General features: G+C 43.9%; 1 protein-coding gene across 1 annotated transcript in view; it reads right to left on the bottom strand.

Annotated features, from left to right (window-relative positions):
- Nucleotides 1-17,852, bottom strand: part of LOC143371189 (uncharacterized) — a 51,650-nt gene extending 33,798 nt beyond the window's left edge. Inside the window, exon 1 of the mRNA XM_076816139.1 lies at nt 17,121-17,852. Within this exon, the coding sequence (XP_076672254.1) occupies nt 17,121-17,177 (57 nt within the window). The 5' untranslated portion in view covers nt 17,178-17,852. The remainder of the gene's footprint in view (nt 1-17,120) is intronic.
- Nucleotides 17,853-21,038: the final 3,186 nt, after the last annotated feature.

A 21,038-nucleotide genomic window follows, 5' to 3' on the forward strand; every position in this document is an offset into this window, starting at 1 on the left:
TTCCAACGCCTGCACAAGCACGACTCTCAGTGACTTGAATGCCCGTACAGGCATGACGTCTCCCTCGTGGTCGTGCCAATTCTCGAAATTTCACGAAACAACGCAACTTGGTTTCCCTCAGCAGCGTTCTCAACGATCGAAGCCGACGATACCCCGGCTGAATGAAAGAAATTACACGGCCGATACCTCTCGATTAAAATAATTGGATTAAAAGTCCGAACGGGAGCCGCGTGCAGCGCGATTCGAACGTGAATGTGACACAATCTTCGATCTACTTTCCAGCCTGGCAAGAGGATTTACGGAGTGAACTCCTACGCGGCGGCACGAAACCCGTGGCGAGTTCGCAGGCTAGCCTGCCATTTTTTTTTGCGACCTTCCTATCAGGGAATAAGTAATGGCGCGGTGTCAATGAGTTTGGCGCCATCGTGTTCCACCTATGCCTCTACACGTGTAGGTACACGCCAGATCTACAGCACGATTCATGTAGGGGAGACCGGGGTAAAGTGAGCCTTCGGGTAAAATTAGCTCTCTTAATTTATTATGTAAAAATAAAATACATTTACACATTTTGGTAACATAATAAATGTATGTAATATAACAATGATAATTATGCACATTCAGATATCGAAAAATGTAAATTCATTTAAAAACTTGAGAATTAATTTTTAGGGACTTCTAATTGGTTTTCTTTTCAATTTAGTCTTTTGGATGAATCAGTCATAAATATATTATTTTAACTCAATTTTTTCTCTACGTGTTTAAAACAAGCTTATCAGCATACGTGCACACGCGTTCGAGAAAACATTAATCCCAACAGTATTAAATAATTAATTTATTCTTTTTATTCTTTTTTTTATCGCTTTTTCTTTTCAAGTTGAATTTTAATATATTCTAAGTTAATCTGAACCATTGCTACTCGTAATTTGTCAATAGTAAGGATTAAATTATATTATGCATTTATTCAGACACATTTTTATTGAACAGAAAAAATTGTATTCTACTTTAAACCTTTTATGCCCACTTTACCCTGGTCTCCCCTGTTGCGCCGTTCATTTACTTCTTTGACGACTAAACGTGCTGTGTATTTTTTTTAGAGATTCTTTTGATTAATGGGTAGTAAGGTACATGAATACTCAGGAGCACTCAGGAAAACTCATGTAAATATTCAGGTTTTATTTTTTTTTCGAGTAATAAAGACGATTAATAATATATAATAATAAAATAATAATACTTTCTGAAACGTCACTTGAATCTTCATTTGTCCTAGACTTCGAAAATATTCTAGGTATATTTTGGTCTGTGTTTTTTTTATAAATATTAAAAGAAGAATAGTCAATTTTAGCTCCTAAATTTACTCTGTATTCCTCCTAAATATGGTAACAATCAAACAACACAAGATTCAATGGATGTGCGATAGGAATTGAGGCGGTAGCATGCTTGATATCAAAAGGATCGTGTAGCTCAAAGTGGTAAGACGTGTTTTGAAAAGTGCACTGCAACATGTGTAACAAAGGGCCCTGTAAATTGAATTTAATCATCATACACGGCGCAAAGTGTCTTATCAGCCTCGTATCTCATGCGGGACTTTTCAATTCCACGATTAACCCGTCAAGCATCCGCGTGTCACTGGGAACTGCAGCGTAATCAATTTTCGCGTGAAATTCCATTTCGAAGTTCCCTCTCGGTGCGTTTCAATTAATCTTTCCATCTTGCCGGCGCGGCTCGTCACTTCATTAAGAATCCGCCCGTCATAAATCCGACCCCTCGAGCAAATGCAAATTGCGTGTACGCGGTAAATTGAGGTCCGCCTAAAAAGGACAATTTGAATTCGAACAGCTCGAGAATCCCCGGCACGTCGATGTTTCAAAAAAAAAAAAGAGAAAGAGACGAACTACACCGGCGCTGATGGCGGGACGATGTCATAACCAACGAACACGCTTTTATATCCTCCGCATGTGTAGCCCGAGCCGGAGCAAATAATCGTTTCACGACTCCCTCTCGGACGTCAGCTGAGTAGTCGGCTTCTATTAACGAAATTCGCGTTTTAGTTCCACGAGCACGGGCGTTCAATCGTTCAACGTCGCCTCTTAAATCATGCAGCGCGGATAAGCTTCACAGGCGGTAACACTCGTAGCCATTAACACCTGCGGGCATCCATCGCCTTCGTTCCCTTCGACTGCCTTTTGCCAGCCGAACTTCCCTTCGTCGACCGGCTTTCCTTCATCGTTCTACCACCAGCCCATTAATTCCCGCCCAATCTCTGCAATCTATCGCCCTCTAAAATCTCAGCCAATACGTTAACACGAGGCTCCTAGTCCCGAGCGCGGGTCAAAAGGAGCCGCGAAATCGCTTATCTTCGCTTCAACGCCTTTTACCGGGCGTCGAGGGCGTCCGACGCAGTCATGGCTCGCCTTATCTCTGTCCAATAAACTTGGAAATACTTCAACACCTTGCAGATCCTTGACGTAAGTGCCGTAAGTCATTCAAAAAATGGCCAAGTTGCCACTCTCCGGTACTTCGATCACTGGACATTGTCGCTCGATTATGTTAATGCACTCGCAGCGGAATGAAAGGGGAAATATCTCGGACAGCCTCTCGATTCAAGGGAATCGGCCACCTCGCAGGGACCACCCTGTACACGGGCGTCCGAAGCAACGCTCATAGGACGATTGACGCACACCATTCCAGAGAACCGGTACAAATAATCTGCCCGCACGACACCCTTCGTGAAACTCCACCCTACGCTGGCATTCGACTATATGTAGGAGCCGGAGAGATAACCTCAGTTCTATTAATAGCAGCGGGAATCCTCAGTCCTCCGTGGCGCCACCCACGTCTCGCTTCTTGACCGAGTGTCTCATGCTTCTCCGCAGACTTTGCCCTCTGCTCGCGCACCCTCTTGTACATACGTTTTTTGCTTGCGAATCGCGGGGAAATCTCGTGAACAGAGTATGGGCCTTCGTAGGATGATGACACAGTGGTAGTTAAAAGGGACGATAAGGTTTAGTCTGTGAAGGGATTTCGAAGCAGAGTATGTTAAGATTACTGTGCAACTTTAAAAAAATTCTAGTTAGGAAAAAGATAGTTGAGGGCCTCGCAAAAACAGTTCTACATTGATTGGTGCACGTTTCATGCAAATCTTATAACAAATGAACGATTTATTGCAAATTTTGAATCTGCACCCACTTAAAAGATTTGAAAAATTTGCCAGAAATAGAAATAGAAACTTATCAACTTAATAACTACTAGTTATTGTGTGAAAAATATATAGTTTTCAATTAGTGTTTTCTTTTCAATGTTAAGTCAAAGCAATAATTGTATAAACAGATTTTTCTAATTTACTTGAAGTTGGTAAAGATGGACCTGCACCCTTCTTGCTGCAAAGTCCTGAATTTGAAAATGAAGGTAGAAGTTTTAGATTTTCGAGAAACTTTCATGGTTCCGAGTTTGATTTAAGGGATGAAGATTTTTCAAATAGTAAAGTAAAGTCGGTTACAGCCAAGGGATGAGTATAGTGACTAAATTATACAGAAAACTGCTAGAACATCTCACGTTGCAATAGAAAAACCTTTTAAACAGAAATAAGCTTCCAACTGCCGGCGAAATAACCCAGAACTGATTCCGTTACGCTATTGCAGATAAAAAAATTTCGCTGAAACGGGGCAGCAGTCTCAGCTCGTTGGGGTGATATTTATTGCAACCAGCGTGCAAGCGAGCGCGCCGAGGTTCGCAGCGGCTCTCGAAACTGTTTGGAGCTGCCCGCGATTAAGATCTAAGGCCTCGAGCTTTCGTTGGGATCGCGCGTGCACGGAACAATGCCGCCTATCAATTTCATACGTGTCGCAATGATTTATCCGATAAATTGCCTAATGACACGCGGCAGTTTTTAGTCCGCGGCTGATAGATACATTTGTACAAACAATGTGGTTGCAGCTAGCCGATCAGAGCGGTTATTACAATGGGACGGGGAGGGGGCGGACAGGCGAGCTCGAAGTTCATATCTGCAGATACGAGTGCTGGAGAGGCGAGCCTCTACTCCCTCGTCTCATTGTTCGATCAATCCACTCAGTTTCTTTCGCTAATTCTGTAAAACCCATTTCCTCTAACATACGCTCAACGTTTCGATTTTTAATTAAGGGATGCCCAAATGCGCGCTGGCTTCGCGGGGACTCGCGGCGACACGAGACCAAAGTGGTCCGGGAAGGGACCGCGAGGCAAAGCGTGCCGCGTGAATTATAGCGACGCCGGGCCGCGTAGGTCGGCATTTTTGCGAGCTTCATTATTCCGTAAGATCAAAGCGTGGCGGGAACGAGACGCGGGGGTGGCTGCAGGCGACCTGGCGTGTGACGATCCCGGAGCGACAGCCAGAGATTTCGCAAGGTGGTTCGTTCGGTAGAGACAGTTATTCCCCTGGAATCCAGCCGCTCGTTGTTATCGCGCGAGTTTAAAAATACCTGGCGCCATCCGATTCGGCTGGCACGAGCACCACGTCTGGGCGGTGGGGCCCGCCATAAGTTATTTCCAGGATTGTTCTAGCGGCGAAAGTTTCGCACAACCCGGGGCCCGCGTTTCCGATTTCGCCTGCATTCCATCGATCCCCCACGACCTTCTTCGCGCGCCTCCCTTCCTCCTCCCTCTCGTCCAAGTGGAGTAGATCTGACTATGGGACCACACGGTGTCGCGCTGATGCTTCTCGTTGCGTCTCGAAATAAAGTGGAGCCAATTATGGGACATGGGTCCTTAGGTGTTCTGGTCGGGTTATCTGTCGTCGTATTTCCTGCTTTATTTTGCGACAGGGAACCTTTGTTTTTCGTGGGAATTTCGGAGACCTGTGCCGTATGAGAGGTTTCTGCGCTGGAGGAGGATAAAATGGTGTTGGTTGAATTAACCACCCCATGTTTTTCTTGAAATGGACGGAAGTTTGATGCTCGAGCTAGCTGGGAAGAAAAAGCGGCTGTTCAAATATTTGCAACATTCGAAACAATTTGCTGACAAATTCAAATGCAGCCCCCTGCGCCGAGTGTGATTTAAAGGTCTCCGTTGGCGTAGGAACCAGTTATGAAAATCAATTTTTTCTCGTCGCGAAATTTCGCGACAACAATCGAAACGCGACTGTTCCCGTGATAATAAGAATGGCGACGGAGGTGGACAAACGCGCGTTTATTCCGCGCTGGCGCGGTGAATTTGATGCAGGAAATATTGAACGCGAGTGACGCAGCCTTGCGCAGTGACAGTTAGATTGAATCAATTTGCCGCGACGAACATTCTCGATCGTGCGACGGCGGGAACTTGACGATACACGAGGCGGAATTAGTAATAAACAAAAGCACTTCGTTCTCGTTATGAACTATCGACGGATGTTCCTCGTTGTGGCGACACAGGAAATGGGGGTAAGGGAGCAACGACTGTGATTTGTCCTCATGTGACTGGTGTAATGTGATGCATCACACGAACGCACGCCACTTCAAACTTTTTCCTGGATCAATCAGACTTTGTAATGAAACAACTCTTGTGGCATTGCGTTGATTTATTAATTATAGTCAAGTTACCTCATGCTGTACGTCTACCAACCCCGATCATGGAGCTGGTTGACCAGCATGGAAGGTGTTAGGAAAATATTAAAATACCTTAAGTTTTATCATATTGAGTGAACTTTAATAATTTCATCAGATAGCCAAATGTATGCTCTATCAAATATAGTAACCGGTTTAATGATATTTCGTCCACATAATTTATTAAAAATCAAACACTGAAAAAGTGGCCTACCAGCTCCGGTTCTCCCTACTGTTTGTTCTCTAAAATAAGAATTTTTAAGAGTAGATGTAGGTAGAACCAGGCATCCTAATCAACGAGTACCTGCCCAGAGAATACATAATAATTTTGATTAATATGTAGGTAAATTAATTCCAAAAAAGTAATAAGAACGAATTAAACAGTATTTTACATTTTAGCAGTCCAATAAAAATTTACCAACATCCATCGCATATTTCCAATGCGCTACTGCAAAATCCTGCATTCCCCATTAGAATTCATCTATCACGAAGCTCTCAACCAATCAGGTGCACCCCCTGCATCCTGCAGATAACCCACGACCCCATGAAAACGCGACGCCCTCTCGTCGAACGTAATCTCTCGCGGACCCTGTGATTTTTTCGGAATAGAACAGCGGTACACGAGAAATGGGCATCGTTTTCTCCGTTACGGTGTACCGTTACCAAACCACGACGACCACCACCGTGTACCACCGCCACAATGCAACGCGTGAATTCCGCAGGTCTCTAATGCTTCTTAACGGGACCTCGAACCTGCAGACCTATCTTCTCGCTTCTTCTGCTTTGTTATCAAAGCAACGCCTCCTATTCCTTCTTCAAACGACCGATAAGAAGGTGCAGATTACGTGCAATACCCTTTTGTGTGAAAGAAACTCTTACAAGTGGTCAAAACACCTTTAGATATCGAATAAATGAGAAGATAGAAAGGAGAGATGAGCGTGTGTTGCTAGTGAAAGGTTTGAAGTGATTTATCTCAATTAGGTACTTTAGGAATAAGGTACTTCGCGTAGATATAATTTTTTTAGATTCTTTTAAATCGTAAGTACTCAATTCATTTTTTTAGCGTTGGCTCGGGCATCTGTGGCTTTTAATAGGAAACAGTATCAGCTGAGATTGGAAGACTTGCAGGGATTGAGCGAAGAAAGTAAACGAAGCTTTCTACATGCAAACTGACTGGAATTTTTTGGTCAACAGGACAGCTTTGAATGCCACGCATGCCCTACATCATTCTGTGTAACTGCGCCCGCGTTACGTTGTAACAGAGAAACTTTCGTAACGCTCGGGTTCCGGCAATGCTTCTATCGATCTTTCGTCAAGTGTCACGTTTGTATTTGCAACACTTTTTTCATTCCCGCTAGACGCCCGGAATCGTTTTAGCAGGAGGGAAATGATATTGAAATCGGATCGACACGGTTACGACACGAAATTTAGACCCGTTAGCCAATCGCGGTGTGCCACTGAGCTAGACATTGTGAAGGACAAGACTGAGTCCAGCATTGTCCATTTTTTTTTTTTTGGCAACTAAATGGACTGATCTGTGCTAAGACGATTTAATATTCATAATGTTCCTAATTCCATCAACAACTGCTATCTACCCAAGCAAAAACCTCGTCCCTCAAATTACAAATCTATTCAATTATTTCGATAGTGTTTATCCATTTCTCCTACAGAAATTCCAATAAACTTCTTCGAGCGAAATACGTACAAAAGAAGGAAAGACGCGTGACATCACCTGATTATCTCATCTGACACCAATTCACGACGCGGACTTAATATTCTCCTTGGAATCTAGTCTACCAAATCCCACTGTCCCGTTGGGTTTAATATTATTATATATAAGCCTCGCAAAATTGTCTGATTTCGTGCTATCGCAATATATGTTCTACTGTCGCCACTTTAGCAAATGTTTCTCGAAAATTATTGCCGTCCTGATGTTCAGCTCTGAATGGTCACGAATCGACTATGTCCTCAACTGTTCGCCACGTGAACGACGCAGGGATAAATGTTCGACGACTGTCGAAGATCGGCGAGTGGAATCTGGTAGCAGTGCAGTCTTCATAATCTGTTTTCTATTGTACCGTTGCAGCCGTTCGCAGCAACGACCGATGCCAAGGCAACGATAAATTCTCTCGTAATATCGGTGGACCGGTTTTCACTGACGGTTTCTAGAAGCAGCACGCGAACCAACGACGGACAAAAAGTGACCCGCGCGAAATTGAAGTCTCCTGCGCAACTGGGCTTTTTCTTTTTTTCTTCCGTCCTTTCCATTTCGCGTGAGTTTTTTATAGAGCCCTCTCCAGCTGTGCTGGGAATCGCGATGACACGAGAAAAGCTCGGAAGAAGATGATTATTAATATATCACAATAATTGCACTTTGATTAATTAAAATTAAATTTTAAAACAAACACCAAAGGAAATACTCAAATTCATCAGATTTACCTTTCAACCACTGGAAGTGCTAAATCAATCTGACAAATGCATGGAGTCGGTGCATTTGGCATTTATTTATTCCCCACAGTGAACAACAATCGTGGAAAAAGTTCAGGTGAAGGAGGGTGCCTCGAGTTTTCAGATGGTAGAAGTTAAAAAGCTCGAGTTTAATTATCATCCTGCGAGAATTTTACGCTGTGGTGAAATAAAATCGATAAAAGTTTCGAACAGGAGTTCCACGCGATCTTTCAATGCCGATCGTGCGTTCGTGTTTCACGCAGGTGCACCACGGATACCACACACAGAACAGTGTGGAGCCTGATAAGGAGTGCGGTGATTTATGCGTGAATTTCTGTAGCCCGTGGAGCGCGCGCGCACGTTACATCGTTACACCGGAGAACGTATGGGACCCCGTGATCGCTGATAACAGACGCTAAAATAAGTACAAGTTTCATTGTTCGAACTTTTATCGAGATAGTGGCTTTACGACAATTTTGCTTCGACAAGCATACTACAGATGAGAATTTCGAAGCAACTGGTTCTGACGATGACTCGCGAGATTAAAGTTCCTGGGTTTCAGTTGTAAATGTAGTTATCTTTTATGGGATTTTAAAAGGGGACTTTCAACTTCAATGAGTGTATAGGACTTACTATCTTGAGTAAAAATGTTTAGGTAACGTAGATTAATAGGAAAGGATGGATGGAAGCTGAATTTGATGTAGGCTAAAAGTGACAATTTTAAAGTGAGCATCCCTCCCAATCAAGGTGTTATTTGATAGAGAAGGTTTCAAAGAATTTGGTTATAATTTTTTAGGATTCTTAAAAACAAGAACTTTAAGCACAATATGCAAAAGAAGAATTTGTTTATTATAATGAGTTGCAAAAATTATTTTTCTGTTTAAAGAAAAATTTATTCCAGAAGGCCAATGTTTCTTCTTTGAAGTGAAAGAAGAATGAAGTGCATAGGTCTAATAGTTCCTGAGATAAAAATTCATTTGTAGAGCCCGTTCCCGTGAAAGTAAGCAAAAATGGCCAATTTCGACGGCGCGTACTTTTTAAAAAAATTCAAAACCAGGAAAATGATGACTTAAACCCCCCCTAATTCCCCGTGGACTACGTCATATTTAAATTTCGTCAAAATCCCCTGACATCAAGTTCGAAAAATAATCGATTTGCTGTGAAATGTCTTCCTAACTTCTACATCTTTTCTTCGTAATTCCCTGCAAACTAATACAAAGGAGCTTTCCAACAAATCCCAATTTATCAGCTAAACAAGCCTTAAACCATCGAATAAAAAAACCTCCAACACCCTCCATCCATTCCCCCAAGAACAACGGCCTTCCAAACCCGTCAAATCCTTTCCTTAAGTCGCCACATAAACCCATTGAAATGCTACACGAATAGTCGAAAGAGGAAGATCGATGGGGCTGATGTCACCACCCCGCGAAAGCTGTGGCAAGTTCGAAGCGATGCAAAATACGCGACAAAGCTACAAGTTCCATGCAACACGGGGCAATTTATAAATTGCCCAAAGAAGGATCGCGTGGAATGGATTCGATTAGTAACGGGCGCAGGGACAGGGCGAAGCGGAATATATCTTTGTAATCCAGGCATTAATCACCAGCCCGGGTGTACGAGCCTATAACAATCGTAATTAATAATAATTCAATATAATCCAGCCAGCGAGGGAGTCTGGGAAGGGCATAAATTTCGCGAGCGTGCACCGATCGCCTGACAGGCTAAGATCGTTCCCTTTGACCGTGACCTTCGGTCACAATGACCATTCTGCGAAGGCCACGAACTGCGACACGCGCAGAGAAACGGTCGCCCGTTATGCGAATTCGTAAATTCTTCCCTCTATTAAGTCGAGTTTATGTCCACCACCCGGGGGAGGGCTTTCTCTTCGCGCACAAAGACGGGTGTCTGGTGCAATCTTTTTCCACCGGCACCGTCCTCGGTATTCCAATCAACGATAAAATACTCGTTTCTGCCTCCACAGATGCGCCCTATTCTTCTCGTTTCTCCCGCAGTTTACACGCTTTCACGGAAGGGATCGCGTGGAGGATCCAATGAAGGCTTCAAGGTGAGGTATTGAACACACGGAGCAATAATGTGTCGATGATGTGGAACTTTTGTTGGAATGATCGAGGTTCTTACGCTCGGGTATGCGTAGATAGGGAGATAATGGGGAAGGATTGTGGGCATGAATTTGTAAGATTCCACTTAAGATGACCTGAATTTCTTATGAAGGGAAATCTTATGTGTATGGTGGTTATACGATGAACTGGAGGAAACCTGGATGATGAACATGTGGAAGATGAGGTATAGGAATAGTGGTACTAGGTGTATAGTCTCTTTAGGGTTCTACTTAGTTCGCCTTTCACCATTATTTTGCGCTTTATACGCCTATTGTTTCTCTCAGATCGCCTTCCCTTTCTTACTTATGGAGACACGACACTTCGTTTGGTATGAATTTATAGCGAACATGTTGACTTTTTTTATGGTACATTTGCCACCTTTAAATATCGTTTGCGGGCTTGGGCTCCCAGTAACGCCTCGGTACACGTCCATTAATTCTAATTCTAATTTTAATATTATTAGTTCATTAGTTCTATTAGTTTCTTGTATTATTGCTTGTTTATTTATGTACTGGTTTTTCTTCTCTTTTCTTTTCTTTCACATTTGTTCTTTGTTCATTTACTGAATTGTTCATTGCAAACTAAAGGGTATTTACCCGTGAAAAAAAATAATAATAATAATTATCGCCAATAAAGACATTTAACAGTAATAATAATATAGTAAAACTAATCTCAATATCTATTTAGTAACGAGTACGATACAATTCTCAAATGTTTGTATGTTTCCTAGACAGAGAGAAACAATTTCTCACAAAACCGCAAGAAAATGATTGCTCTAACTGAAAATTTAAAATTCTTCCACCCTCTTCTATCCTTTCATCCAACTCCCACCTATGTCCAGTGAATGTGCATCCTGATGTTTATCCTCACCACCTCTTCTAGTCTACAAACGTGTCTCACACATGATAAAGCTCTCTCTTCCCCACATCGCGAATGGAAACCTCGCTCGCAAATACCCCCATTACTAAAACCATGCTTCAACGACCACGGCAATGTCCCAACCACTGGCCTGACACGCAAATCTACAAATTCCTCTATCGGAGAAACCAAGAATCATTTGGAGGCGACGTAGGAACGGGTTCTGCTCCAAAATCTCCCCAGTGCCAGTTTCAACACGTCGAAGTCGGCGGAGCGAAGCGCGGGCGCCGAGTAAACGCGCGAAAAAGCAACGAGACATCGCCCGTACGGGCCATTACGAAACGCGACACGCGAATTTTTATTCAGGATCGCTACCGTTGGCCGCGGCCGCCTGTTAAACTCGGCTGGAACGGATTTATCGTAAGCACCGATTGTACGCCGCTTTTTGCCACCGACGGGACAACGGTCGTCGCTCGTTAACGCAGCGGGGTGTATCAGCGGTTGGTATCAATTTTCGCCAGGTCCCGGGACCGAACGTCTGCGCCGCTTCGCAATTTAATTAACCGGGACAGGCTCGCGCGGCCCTGTACCGTTTGTCGTCACTTCCACGTCGTCGGCTGCCATCGTGGTCCTCTTCAAACCGGGCATTGCCTGTTAAACTGGCCATTATCCAATTATCTCGGTGCTTGGAGTCCGCGGCCGTGCACGCTGCACCAATTAAACCCTGCAATGGTCGTTGGTGTGTCGCGAACTCGGGCGAATTAAGAAACCATTCGGATGCGTCGAGGTGTCGCTTTAAATGCCTCGGCTGCCGCCCCTCGAGTCTTCGCTCGTCTGGGCCGTTTCCTGACGGCACTCGACACTCTGCCCGTGAGAAACTCGCGAGGGATTCGATGGGATCAGGCTAGCGAGTGAGCCGAGAAGCTAAGAACCTGGGGATCTGAGGGGGCTTGATGGTTCGCTAGCTTCTTCGCCGATTTATGGGATAAGGGTTTGAGAATTGTAGGTGGGATGGATGCAGAGAGATGGTGAGGGTGATAGGGGTTGAAGATGGCGGAGTTGTTGAGTAATGGGTGACAGGTATGTATGTGCACACCTAGGGAAACGGTCTGTGCAGGTATTTGAATATACCTACGCCCATATTGCGCTTCGATAGGATTCCTGTCGCATTGTTTAAAAAGAGGCTCCCAACCGGTTATTTGTGAAGATCGGAGCACGAGGATCAGCCACTTCATAATTATCAACAGTGCCATGTACATCCTTAATCAACCGGCCGGTCGAGGTATCTTTCAAAGAAACCGGATCGCGGTCGATTAATCGCGTTTAATCGGTTATTAATGTCCGAAATTCCTTGAACATCGGGGAGTGTCGTGGCATCGTTTTGCCGCGGCTAATTACACCTCGGCTCACGTGATCGCGGAGTCGAGCAGTGGAAACGGAACTGGTATTCGCGCGACTCTCGACACGTGCACGCATTTGTCTCGGGGCCCGCATCTTGGCCACGGGTAATCTCTCTGATTGCCATCCCCTGTCTCGGATTCCTTCTATTTTTTTCGTGAGACAACCGCACGGGGACTCCTGACCTTCGATTGTTACTACTAGCGCTTCGCGATGTATCGGTGTAGAAGATGCGCCGAATGTCGGAATGCTTAAAGAATGATCGAATGGGTCGTGGAGAATTTTGAACGAAATAGAAAGGCTTGGTGGAAAGTGAAAATATTGAAGTAAAGAAAATAATCTCATAGGTATTTCTTGAACGATGATCCTCCTAGTGGGTATTTAAGCAACGCAAGGAACTGAATAGTTTATGGAAGAATATGCAGTACTAACAAAATACTACGCGCTTCGTTTCGGGCCTAAGAGATATTAAGGACTTCATGAAAACACAGTTTACACCTCTTCACCCCCTTAGGGGTTGCTGAAGGCCCATTTTTGAAATTGGTTTTTAGGCATTTGTGTGAGCAATCTTTGTGAATAAGAACCAAGTTGATTACTAATCGGTCTTAATTGATATTAAGGAATCCGAGAAAATACATTTTACCCCTTTTCACCCCTTTGGGAACAGAATTTGCAAAAATCCTTCCTTAGTGGACGCCTACGTTATGAAAACACTTTCCAAATTTCACGTTCCTTGGTTTGAGCTGGGCGTTGATGAGTTGATGATTGAATCAGTCAGTCAGTCAGTCAGGACTTCTTCTTTTATATATACAAATTAAAGCTCCTGTGAGTATCGTCCTTTTATGCAGAAATTTTATTTATAAAATTGAATAAAATATCAAAGCTTTCGGTTTCGTTCAGATCGAGGCACCACTCTGTGTTGCGTTTACCCGCAACTTTAATACAATTTATATTCCTCCGATACGTGTGGGGGAAAGTGGGCACAGTGTATAAAATTCGCAAACTGCCGTTTCAGGGAATGCGTGAGGAAAATACTGATTCAAAGTAAGTAACACATAGTAGAAAGCTTCTGTGTAAAATTTCAGGTTCACATTACAGATGTTACACATTTTCTTTTGCCACAATTGAATTAATTTTAATAACTATACTATCTGATCGGAGAACTACATCGTTTCGTACCTTAATCAATATATACCCCCACAGAAAAAAAATAGTAGACGATCCCTTCCACCTGAAAAGATTCTACTTCCAAAAAAGACGTGTAAAAGATTCCACTTCAAACAGTGGCAAACAATCTTTCCCTCCCCAAAGAAATTTCAAACATCCCTACAATAAAAAACAAATGCATCTTTTCGAAAAGGTTGACGATCCACCTAGATATCAAAGGATTTCACTAGAAGCAGGACGATCGACCTTCAGCCACGTTAGAAGATACCACGTCACGGTACAGACCTTTCCCCGATTTTAAAGACGACAGTCCCATCGGCGACATAGCTGGCCTGAGGATCGTCGCGATTCTATATTGCATAAGTCAGAGCGTAGAAGCGTAATCTCCCGTAGGAACCGCGGCAACTTAGCATTCGACGCTTGCATAACGAAGGCGAGCGCGCTCGCCATCGACGTGACATGCACCATATGCTAGTAACGAGCCCCAGAACACTACAAATTGCGTCGAATCACTTCTACAGTAATTCCAATCTCAAGCACTATAAGAACCCTTAATCAGTCTTGAAACTCTTCGCACACCTCTCGTTTGAAATCGCTCAATCCGCCACAAAATGCGCAATAGGCAACGTTATTAATCCACACGCGCGGTATGCGTCGCGCAGCACGTTCCCGTGTAATAATAACAGTGTTCCGGAGTGATTCGAAGCGAGGCAACGATCGAAAATTTGCAAGAGAGCGGATCGAGCACCCATCACCGCTATCTACGATTCAACGCTCTAGCACAGGCGCTCGACCAGCGTGTACCGCCGCGGTAAGTATAGCAATCGCTGGCTAGATAACGGCTGTATCCTTGACTCCAAGCTGCGTGTGCACCTCGACACACGGCCGTGCGCGAATGCCACCGGGTGTGATTGTAACGCATCGGTTTCGCGAGAACCGGAATAGAGCTGGGGCAGCAATGATCGACAGTGTCGTCACGCGGTGCAAAATCATAACGCCAACCTAGCGCTGTTACATACGATGGGGCAACCATTGATGACACCGGCGAGGAAAATGTCACGGTTTGCATGTAAACGGTACTGTTTTTCAAAGTGCAGGATAGTCTGCGTTTAGACGTTAATGTTTCGAGGGAAGTTTATTGGAGTTCATTGGCATTGATCGTTATTAATTATTAGTTGGGGACATATAGTTCCAGATGAAGATCATCTATGTGATGAAGGTATGTTGGAGATTGTAGATAACGAGTTTGTGGCGTGGATGAGTTTCTTGGGGTAGAACGAGGCTGAACACATTGATTGCACCCAGAGTTGGGCAAAATATAATCTAGTTACAAATTACAAATTATGATTACATTTTGCCCAACTGTGATTGTAACGTTATCGCCATATGGGTTACAGTTTTATAAAAATATTAATAATGTATTTACTACACCATTAGATTGTGTTAGATTAATACATAGTTAGTTGTTGTTGCTTTTGTGGTGAGATTCAGTAAAATGCTGTTTTAAAATCTTACCCTTTTGTGTTAAGCATTGTGATTCATGCTGATTTGCACCATCGCTAATGGTTTTTGGCAATGGCTAGAGGAATCAGTGAAACACTATGAGATAAATTAAAAATAGATTCAGTTGATATGAAGGCCACTCTAGTGAAACTTGCGTGGTAGTTAGCGTGTTAAAATATGGGGTTTGATGAGTGGCTTCTAGAATATTAGTTGTAAGTGAGTCACAGTTTCTTATGAGAGATTGCTTATGGGCGTTAAATGTCCCCACTCTAAATGGTGTAAGTAACAGAAGAACCGCAGGCCAAGCGTTTCGAATTGAAATCCGAGAAAAGGAGGTTCGAGTCTCGTCAAGGGTGCTTCCTTCTTTATATAATTATTTTCTTCGATTAAATTGGCGTCACGTAGTCACGGACTGTGCCCAGTATTTCGCTGATCAAACGAGAACCGGTACTCCTTGCTCAGTACAGTGCTGCTTAATGTTTTATTGAGTGACTATGAGGTGGTAATGACCTTCCAAGTGAGATGCAATGTGTGAAACGTTGAGAAGGATATACTGACGAATATGATAGAGGTACATTAACGAAGTCATTTAGTCTCTTGATGGAGAATGAGGTGTGAAAACATCCATGGCTGTGATGGGGATGATTACGAATGTCTCAATTAATTATCTTTGAATAGATATTACTTTATTACTTGCGACATGGCATTGTAGAAAACGCATTCCTCTCCCGAGAATAAAATTACCGATTCGAAGAATGGGTACACGATACTTGAACTGGATCCAACATTAAGTTTCACTGGTATTTTACAGATTATAGATATTACTTTGTCTGTAGAAATTTTAGGTGTATGATTAATATTAAATCTAAACGCTTCGAGTAGACTGTATGAATAGGAAAAATGTATCTATTGTTTTAACTGGGAAAGCGTTGTTAAACGGGCTATGGGAACATTGATCAAATTACTGGAGGAAATGTCACGGTTTATATTATAAAGGGTGGTGTTTCTGAAAGTAATATGATGGCTCGCGTTGAGTACGCAACAAAGGTTGACGTTAGCGAATTCGTGACATTTATGCCTGTGATGTAATTTGGAGTTATTTAGTGTAGATGTTGAATGCCTGCTCTCGGTTTGTGAAATAAGGAAATGCCGATGGTCTTTGGTATTCGTGTAATCGATTATCAGCTTCACAAATTACTCGAAACCCTTGCATTCCAATTTCCATGTAATATGAAATAGAATTAAAAAAAAAATTAAACAAAAGCAATTGCAAATATCTATGAAAATTTGTGCGAAGAGTTTTCAATATCCTTCCACAAAAATAAATAAAATATCGAAGAAGTAGCCAAGAAGAAATACAGAACGATATTACACCACCATCCACAATTTCCTTCGCATTAATCAGACGTAGAAAAATACCAGCCTCTCCTTTCTTTAACGTACACCCAATATTAACATAATACCGATGAAATATTCTCAAGCTAAAGGTGTATAGAACATAGTTATCCAGGAAATAGTATCTCTAAACTCTACGCTCGGGTTTGAATTCCACCGGGTTCAACGTGAATGTTACTGTTACAAAGCCTAACGTTCAGCTCCAGTACAATGCATCCTGAATGCATCGAGCCAGCGCACGATATTTATATTCGCGCCAAGTGACCTCATAAACTCATTAAGCGGTTCATAAAACTGATTTACAGTCGACTCTACGCAGCGAGCTAAAGCGAAAACTCGAGCGACCTAAACCCAAAGTCGTGTCCTTCGAAGTCCCAGCCCTTCCGTCAGTCACAATATTTACGACATTAAACCTGACATACCACCACCTTCCTCAATCAGAGGAGCGACACTTTTCCTCGATCGATCATCGGCAACAAAGTCATCGGACGTGAGACGCACGCCCCCTTGTAAAGCATCTGCCGGTAAAAAGTGAAAGTGCCACGTTCCGTCGGCGTACCATCTTATCAGAGCCTATTAAAATGATGCTCACGAGCCCGCACGCACACGCGCGCCCTCGGGCACACCGAGGCACGCGTCTGCGTGTAAAGAGGAGCACGGGATGCAAATCGCTACTCACCAGCAGGAAAAATACCGTGCTCGTGGCGGTGGCTTCGAACGATATTCCGCACGCCATTTCTCGCGATCGAACCACCAAGGCTCCTCCTCTACCAGACCATCATCCTGGGACCTGTCAGCGAGGCATGCGGCCGCTGGCTTCGTCGAGCTTCTCCCCGATTAACCTCCGATCACTTTTCCACCACAAAAACCACCACGTTACTCGAACCAAGCCTCTATCTTCCCCTCGGGCGCGATCGAGCAGCGCCTGGAATTGGGCCTCGATCTCAACCTTCTGCGCGCTGGCGATCTTTAAAGCTCCAGCCCCGGTCCAGAGCACCGAGGACGATCTACAGCTGTACGTCGCAGCGAGGATCGATCAGGCTTCCAGCAATTGCTTGACCAACGTGTTTCCTTCTCTCCCTCTCTGTCTCTCTATGACCACTGTCCAATCACTTTCTGAAGGATCGAACCGCAGCAGCCGGATACCGCTTGCTCCCTGGGTACTACGCCGTGGCCCCCCGCTGTCCCCTTTCGATCCACCGCCCGTCCAACACGCGCAACTGGCTGCGAGGACTAGAGGACGCGGCTGGAGTGCCCCGGTGGTTGTGTACCGTGAGGACGATCCCGCGATGCTTCTCTCCTCGTGGTTGAAAGGTGACGATTGCACGGTCCTAACCGTAGCACAGGGCTCAGGCAACTGACAGCGGGTCAGAGCCGCGGCACACGGCGCCACGCCGCTCTCACAGCTGATCCGAGGGACCCGATCGCCTCTACTCGCCTCTCTACCCTCTCTCTAACACGCGATTCTCAACCTCCGCCGCCGACGGTGGTGCTCCCCACGATTTTGCCGATCGGCGAACCGGAAAGCCACCGGGGAGTAGGGGCTGACGAATCGCCAGCTTCCCCCCCCGCGGCCGCCCGCGTCGCCGATGAAAACCGTGTAACCTTTGTGCACGCGAGCATCAGGGGGAAACACTGGGGAATTTTGTGACGGTGGTTCTTCTTCCTTGGGCAGCTTCCTTCTTGGCTTGTTTTTTTTCTGGCTTTGTAAGGTGGACGCGGGGCAAGTGGGTGGATGAGTATGTTTGGTGGATGTGAAAGTGGATGAGAACATGGAAGAATATATTCTATAGATAATGGGCCCTATTACGCTTGGACTTGGAATTTATAGGAATGGTGTAAGGGTGCAGGGGTTGCTGGAAGGATTAGTCTGCTTGGTCTGTAAATCAGTGATATTTCAGTGAGAAAGTCGAGCTTGCGGAAAAGGCAGCGGAATAAAAATTGCATGGATATGAAAGGAGAGGTATATAATGGAGAGGGTGAAGTTCTGAGATAAAACTCAATACACAGAGGTTGGAAATTAATATTTTAATAATTATAATACTAATATTACACCCGAAACTCAGTTAAAAAATTAGGTAGATTGTAGAAAGTGTGTTTGCGTCATCCCCTGAATTTAATAGCGTTAAAAGTTCGAGTTAAGCGAGTGCTTATATTCGTAACGTCAGGTTCTGCGCACGCGCTCTGAATACATAAACAAGGAGGGGAAGAGTTTGACGAAAAATGTCCCTTTCAACGTTGAACAGTTTCGAAGGAAAGTAAAATCGGATTGTCCAAGATCTTTAACTGAAACGAACTTGATAAACTGCTTCCTAAAATAAGCCTGCAAAAGAAATCGATGGCAATCGTGTACCGGCGATGAATTTTTATGAAACATGAATTTCAACGTGGTGGAAAGTATTCCTCTATAATCTACAACGTTGCAGCGTCTAATCACTCCTTGAACGACAAGTCGAACACAGCAACGACCCGATCGCCATCGCGATATTTTTTCCAGGGCACTAGTTCACCTCGTTTATGCGCTAAAGCTATGACCGTGATATTCACGTCTGATTAAGTTTTTGTTGCCGCACAATAGTGTAAGAGAAAGTACCGCGAAACGTGTGTTACACGTTTCAGCGTGGTGTTAACTGTAACACGGCTAAACGACGTTAATTTATCTCGTCCCCATCGATGAATTGCCCGCGCTTTTTTTCCCATTCGAGCCGAGAATAATGGAACACTGTTGCCGCCACCTTCGACCCTTAACGGTCCAAGTGCTTTGCGCATTTACGATGCAATTTAGCGGGTACAATTCATCCTTGGAACTGTCAATACGATTATGACAAAGTGCCCTTTTATTGTGCCTTAAATCACAAGGATACGAAGCTGGTTAAATGAGCAGCGTTACTTGCACACATCACTTAAACTACTTCTGACCAGAATGTGCGCGGAAACATTTCAGCCACTGCATTCCCAGCCAGAGTGACAGTCCAGTGTTTTCACGCGAAGTGACTTTTTTTCTGCCAACAGATTTTCTTCTTGGATCTTTCGACTCCACTTGGGCGACGTCCCAGACGCGCAGCAGTTCTAAGCGAGCTACTGACATTGAACTGTTATAAAACGATCGAAGGCCACGAACTCTTCACCGACCGCACGTCGCGAGCGTGATCTTCCGCCACGAGGCCGCGGACGTGAGCAGCAATAATTAATACCGCGGGAATTATTCATGAATATTAATGGGAGACCCGTGCGCGACGGACTCCCGCTGTCCCAGATTCCCGTGATCCACATTCTGCTTCTACTAGCTGGCAAAAATGTTCTACGAAAGCACGTTAATTAGGCGAATATCGCTCATTACTTCGAGTCGAAGGTCGCAGCCGAGCACGCCCCACAAAAGTGCTCGCCTCAATTACGCCTTCTGGATAAACCGCCCACGTGCCCTTAATGTCCGTCTTTTCGTATAATCTGTCACGGTCCCGCGAACTCCGGACGATTACCAGCGCAAACGGTTACCGAAGTTTTCGGAAGCTTTTACGCCTCGTTTTTGTTGCACGTCTGCGGCAGTGGATAGTCGAAGCCAGTTAATTGCGGCTGCTGCAGGGGCACGAACAGAATGTAGATACTTCTCGATGCGTGTTGCACATGAAGTTTAATGGATCTGAGTTTCAGATCTTCTTTGCGCATGTAGCTAATGTGTTTTCTTTATTTAAGAGAATTTATTTGCATCAATTTTTTCAATGAGAGATTAGTTCTGTTTCTATTCAATTAATTTTGTAATATAATATAAAAATTAACATTTTTACATTTGCCTTAACCCTTTCGTTGCGTTTTTCGACTCGAGCCGGATTTTGACTATAGTCCACGCATTAAAAAAAATGTATTTTTGTACTGTGATAAACATGTAAAATGCAAAAAGAGTTGAAAATTAAAAACTTTTTTTATTGGTGTAAAATTGACACTTTTCAAGAATCGTCCGAAAATTTACCTTCTTCTTTGTCCGTCTTACTTTTACCGTCTCCCTACTTTGACGGCCTGGAAAGGAGCGCGATATTGGGGATTTTTTTTAAAGAGAACCCCTCAAATTATATTCATTGAAAACTTTATACCTATACTTGTACATATTTAGGCAACATGCATAAAATTTGTATCCTTTTCCTTCTTTAATACATATTAAGTAACTGCCAATGTGTTACCTCGTACTTCCAATGTTCCACCAGTTTACGGTACCTACCTATTCGAATTCTGAGCAAAGAACTTCGAGTGTTTTGTAATAATGCTAAAGTTAGGAGAGATTTCTTTGTACATTTAGGAGAAGAGTAAGGCTCGGGAGATGCTTTAAAAAATCATAAAACACTAAGGACGATTCGCGAAGTTTAACATACAAACCGCCAATGGAAGGTCGGCCAAAGGCGTTTTTACACGGAGCCGAATCTCATCTCAAGCATGATTCGAGCTTTTATTGCGGGCATAAATTCCACCTCCCTCGCCCTGCTTCCGTTCGAGAAAAACTCAAAGTGAACTTAAAACCGTCGCAACCGCGACGGATAAAATAATGCCGAAGCATCACGTGGCCTCCTCCGAACGGTATCATGTTCGTTTTTAACAACTTTTTGAA

This window comes from Andrena cerasifolii, chromosome 7, assembly GCF_050908995.1.
Source record: "Andrena cerasifolii isolate SP2316 chromosome 7, iyAndCera1_principal, whole genome shotgun sequence".
In the NCBI taxonomy this organism is placed as follows: domain Eukaryota; kingdom Metazoa; phylum Arthropoda; class Insecta; order Hymenoptera; family Andrenidae; genus Andrena; species Andrena cerasifolii.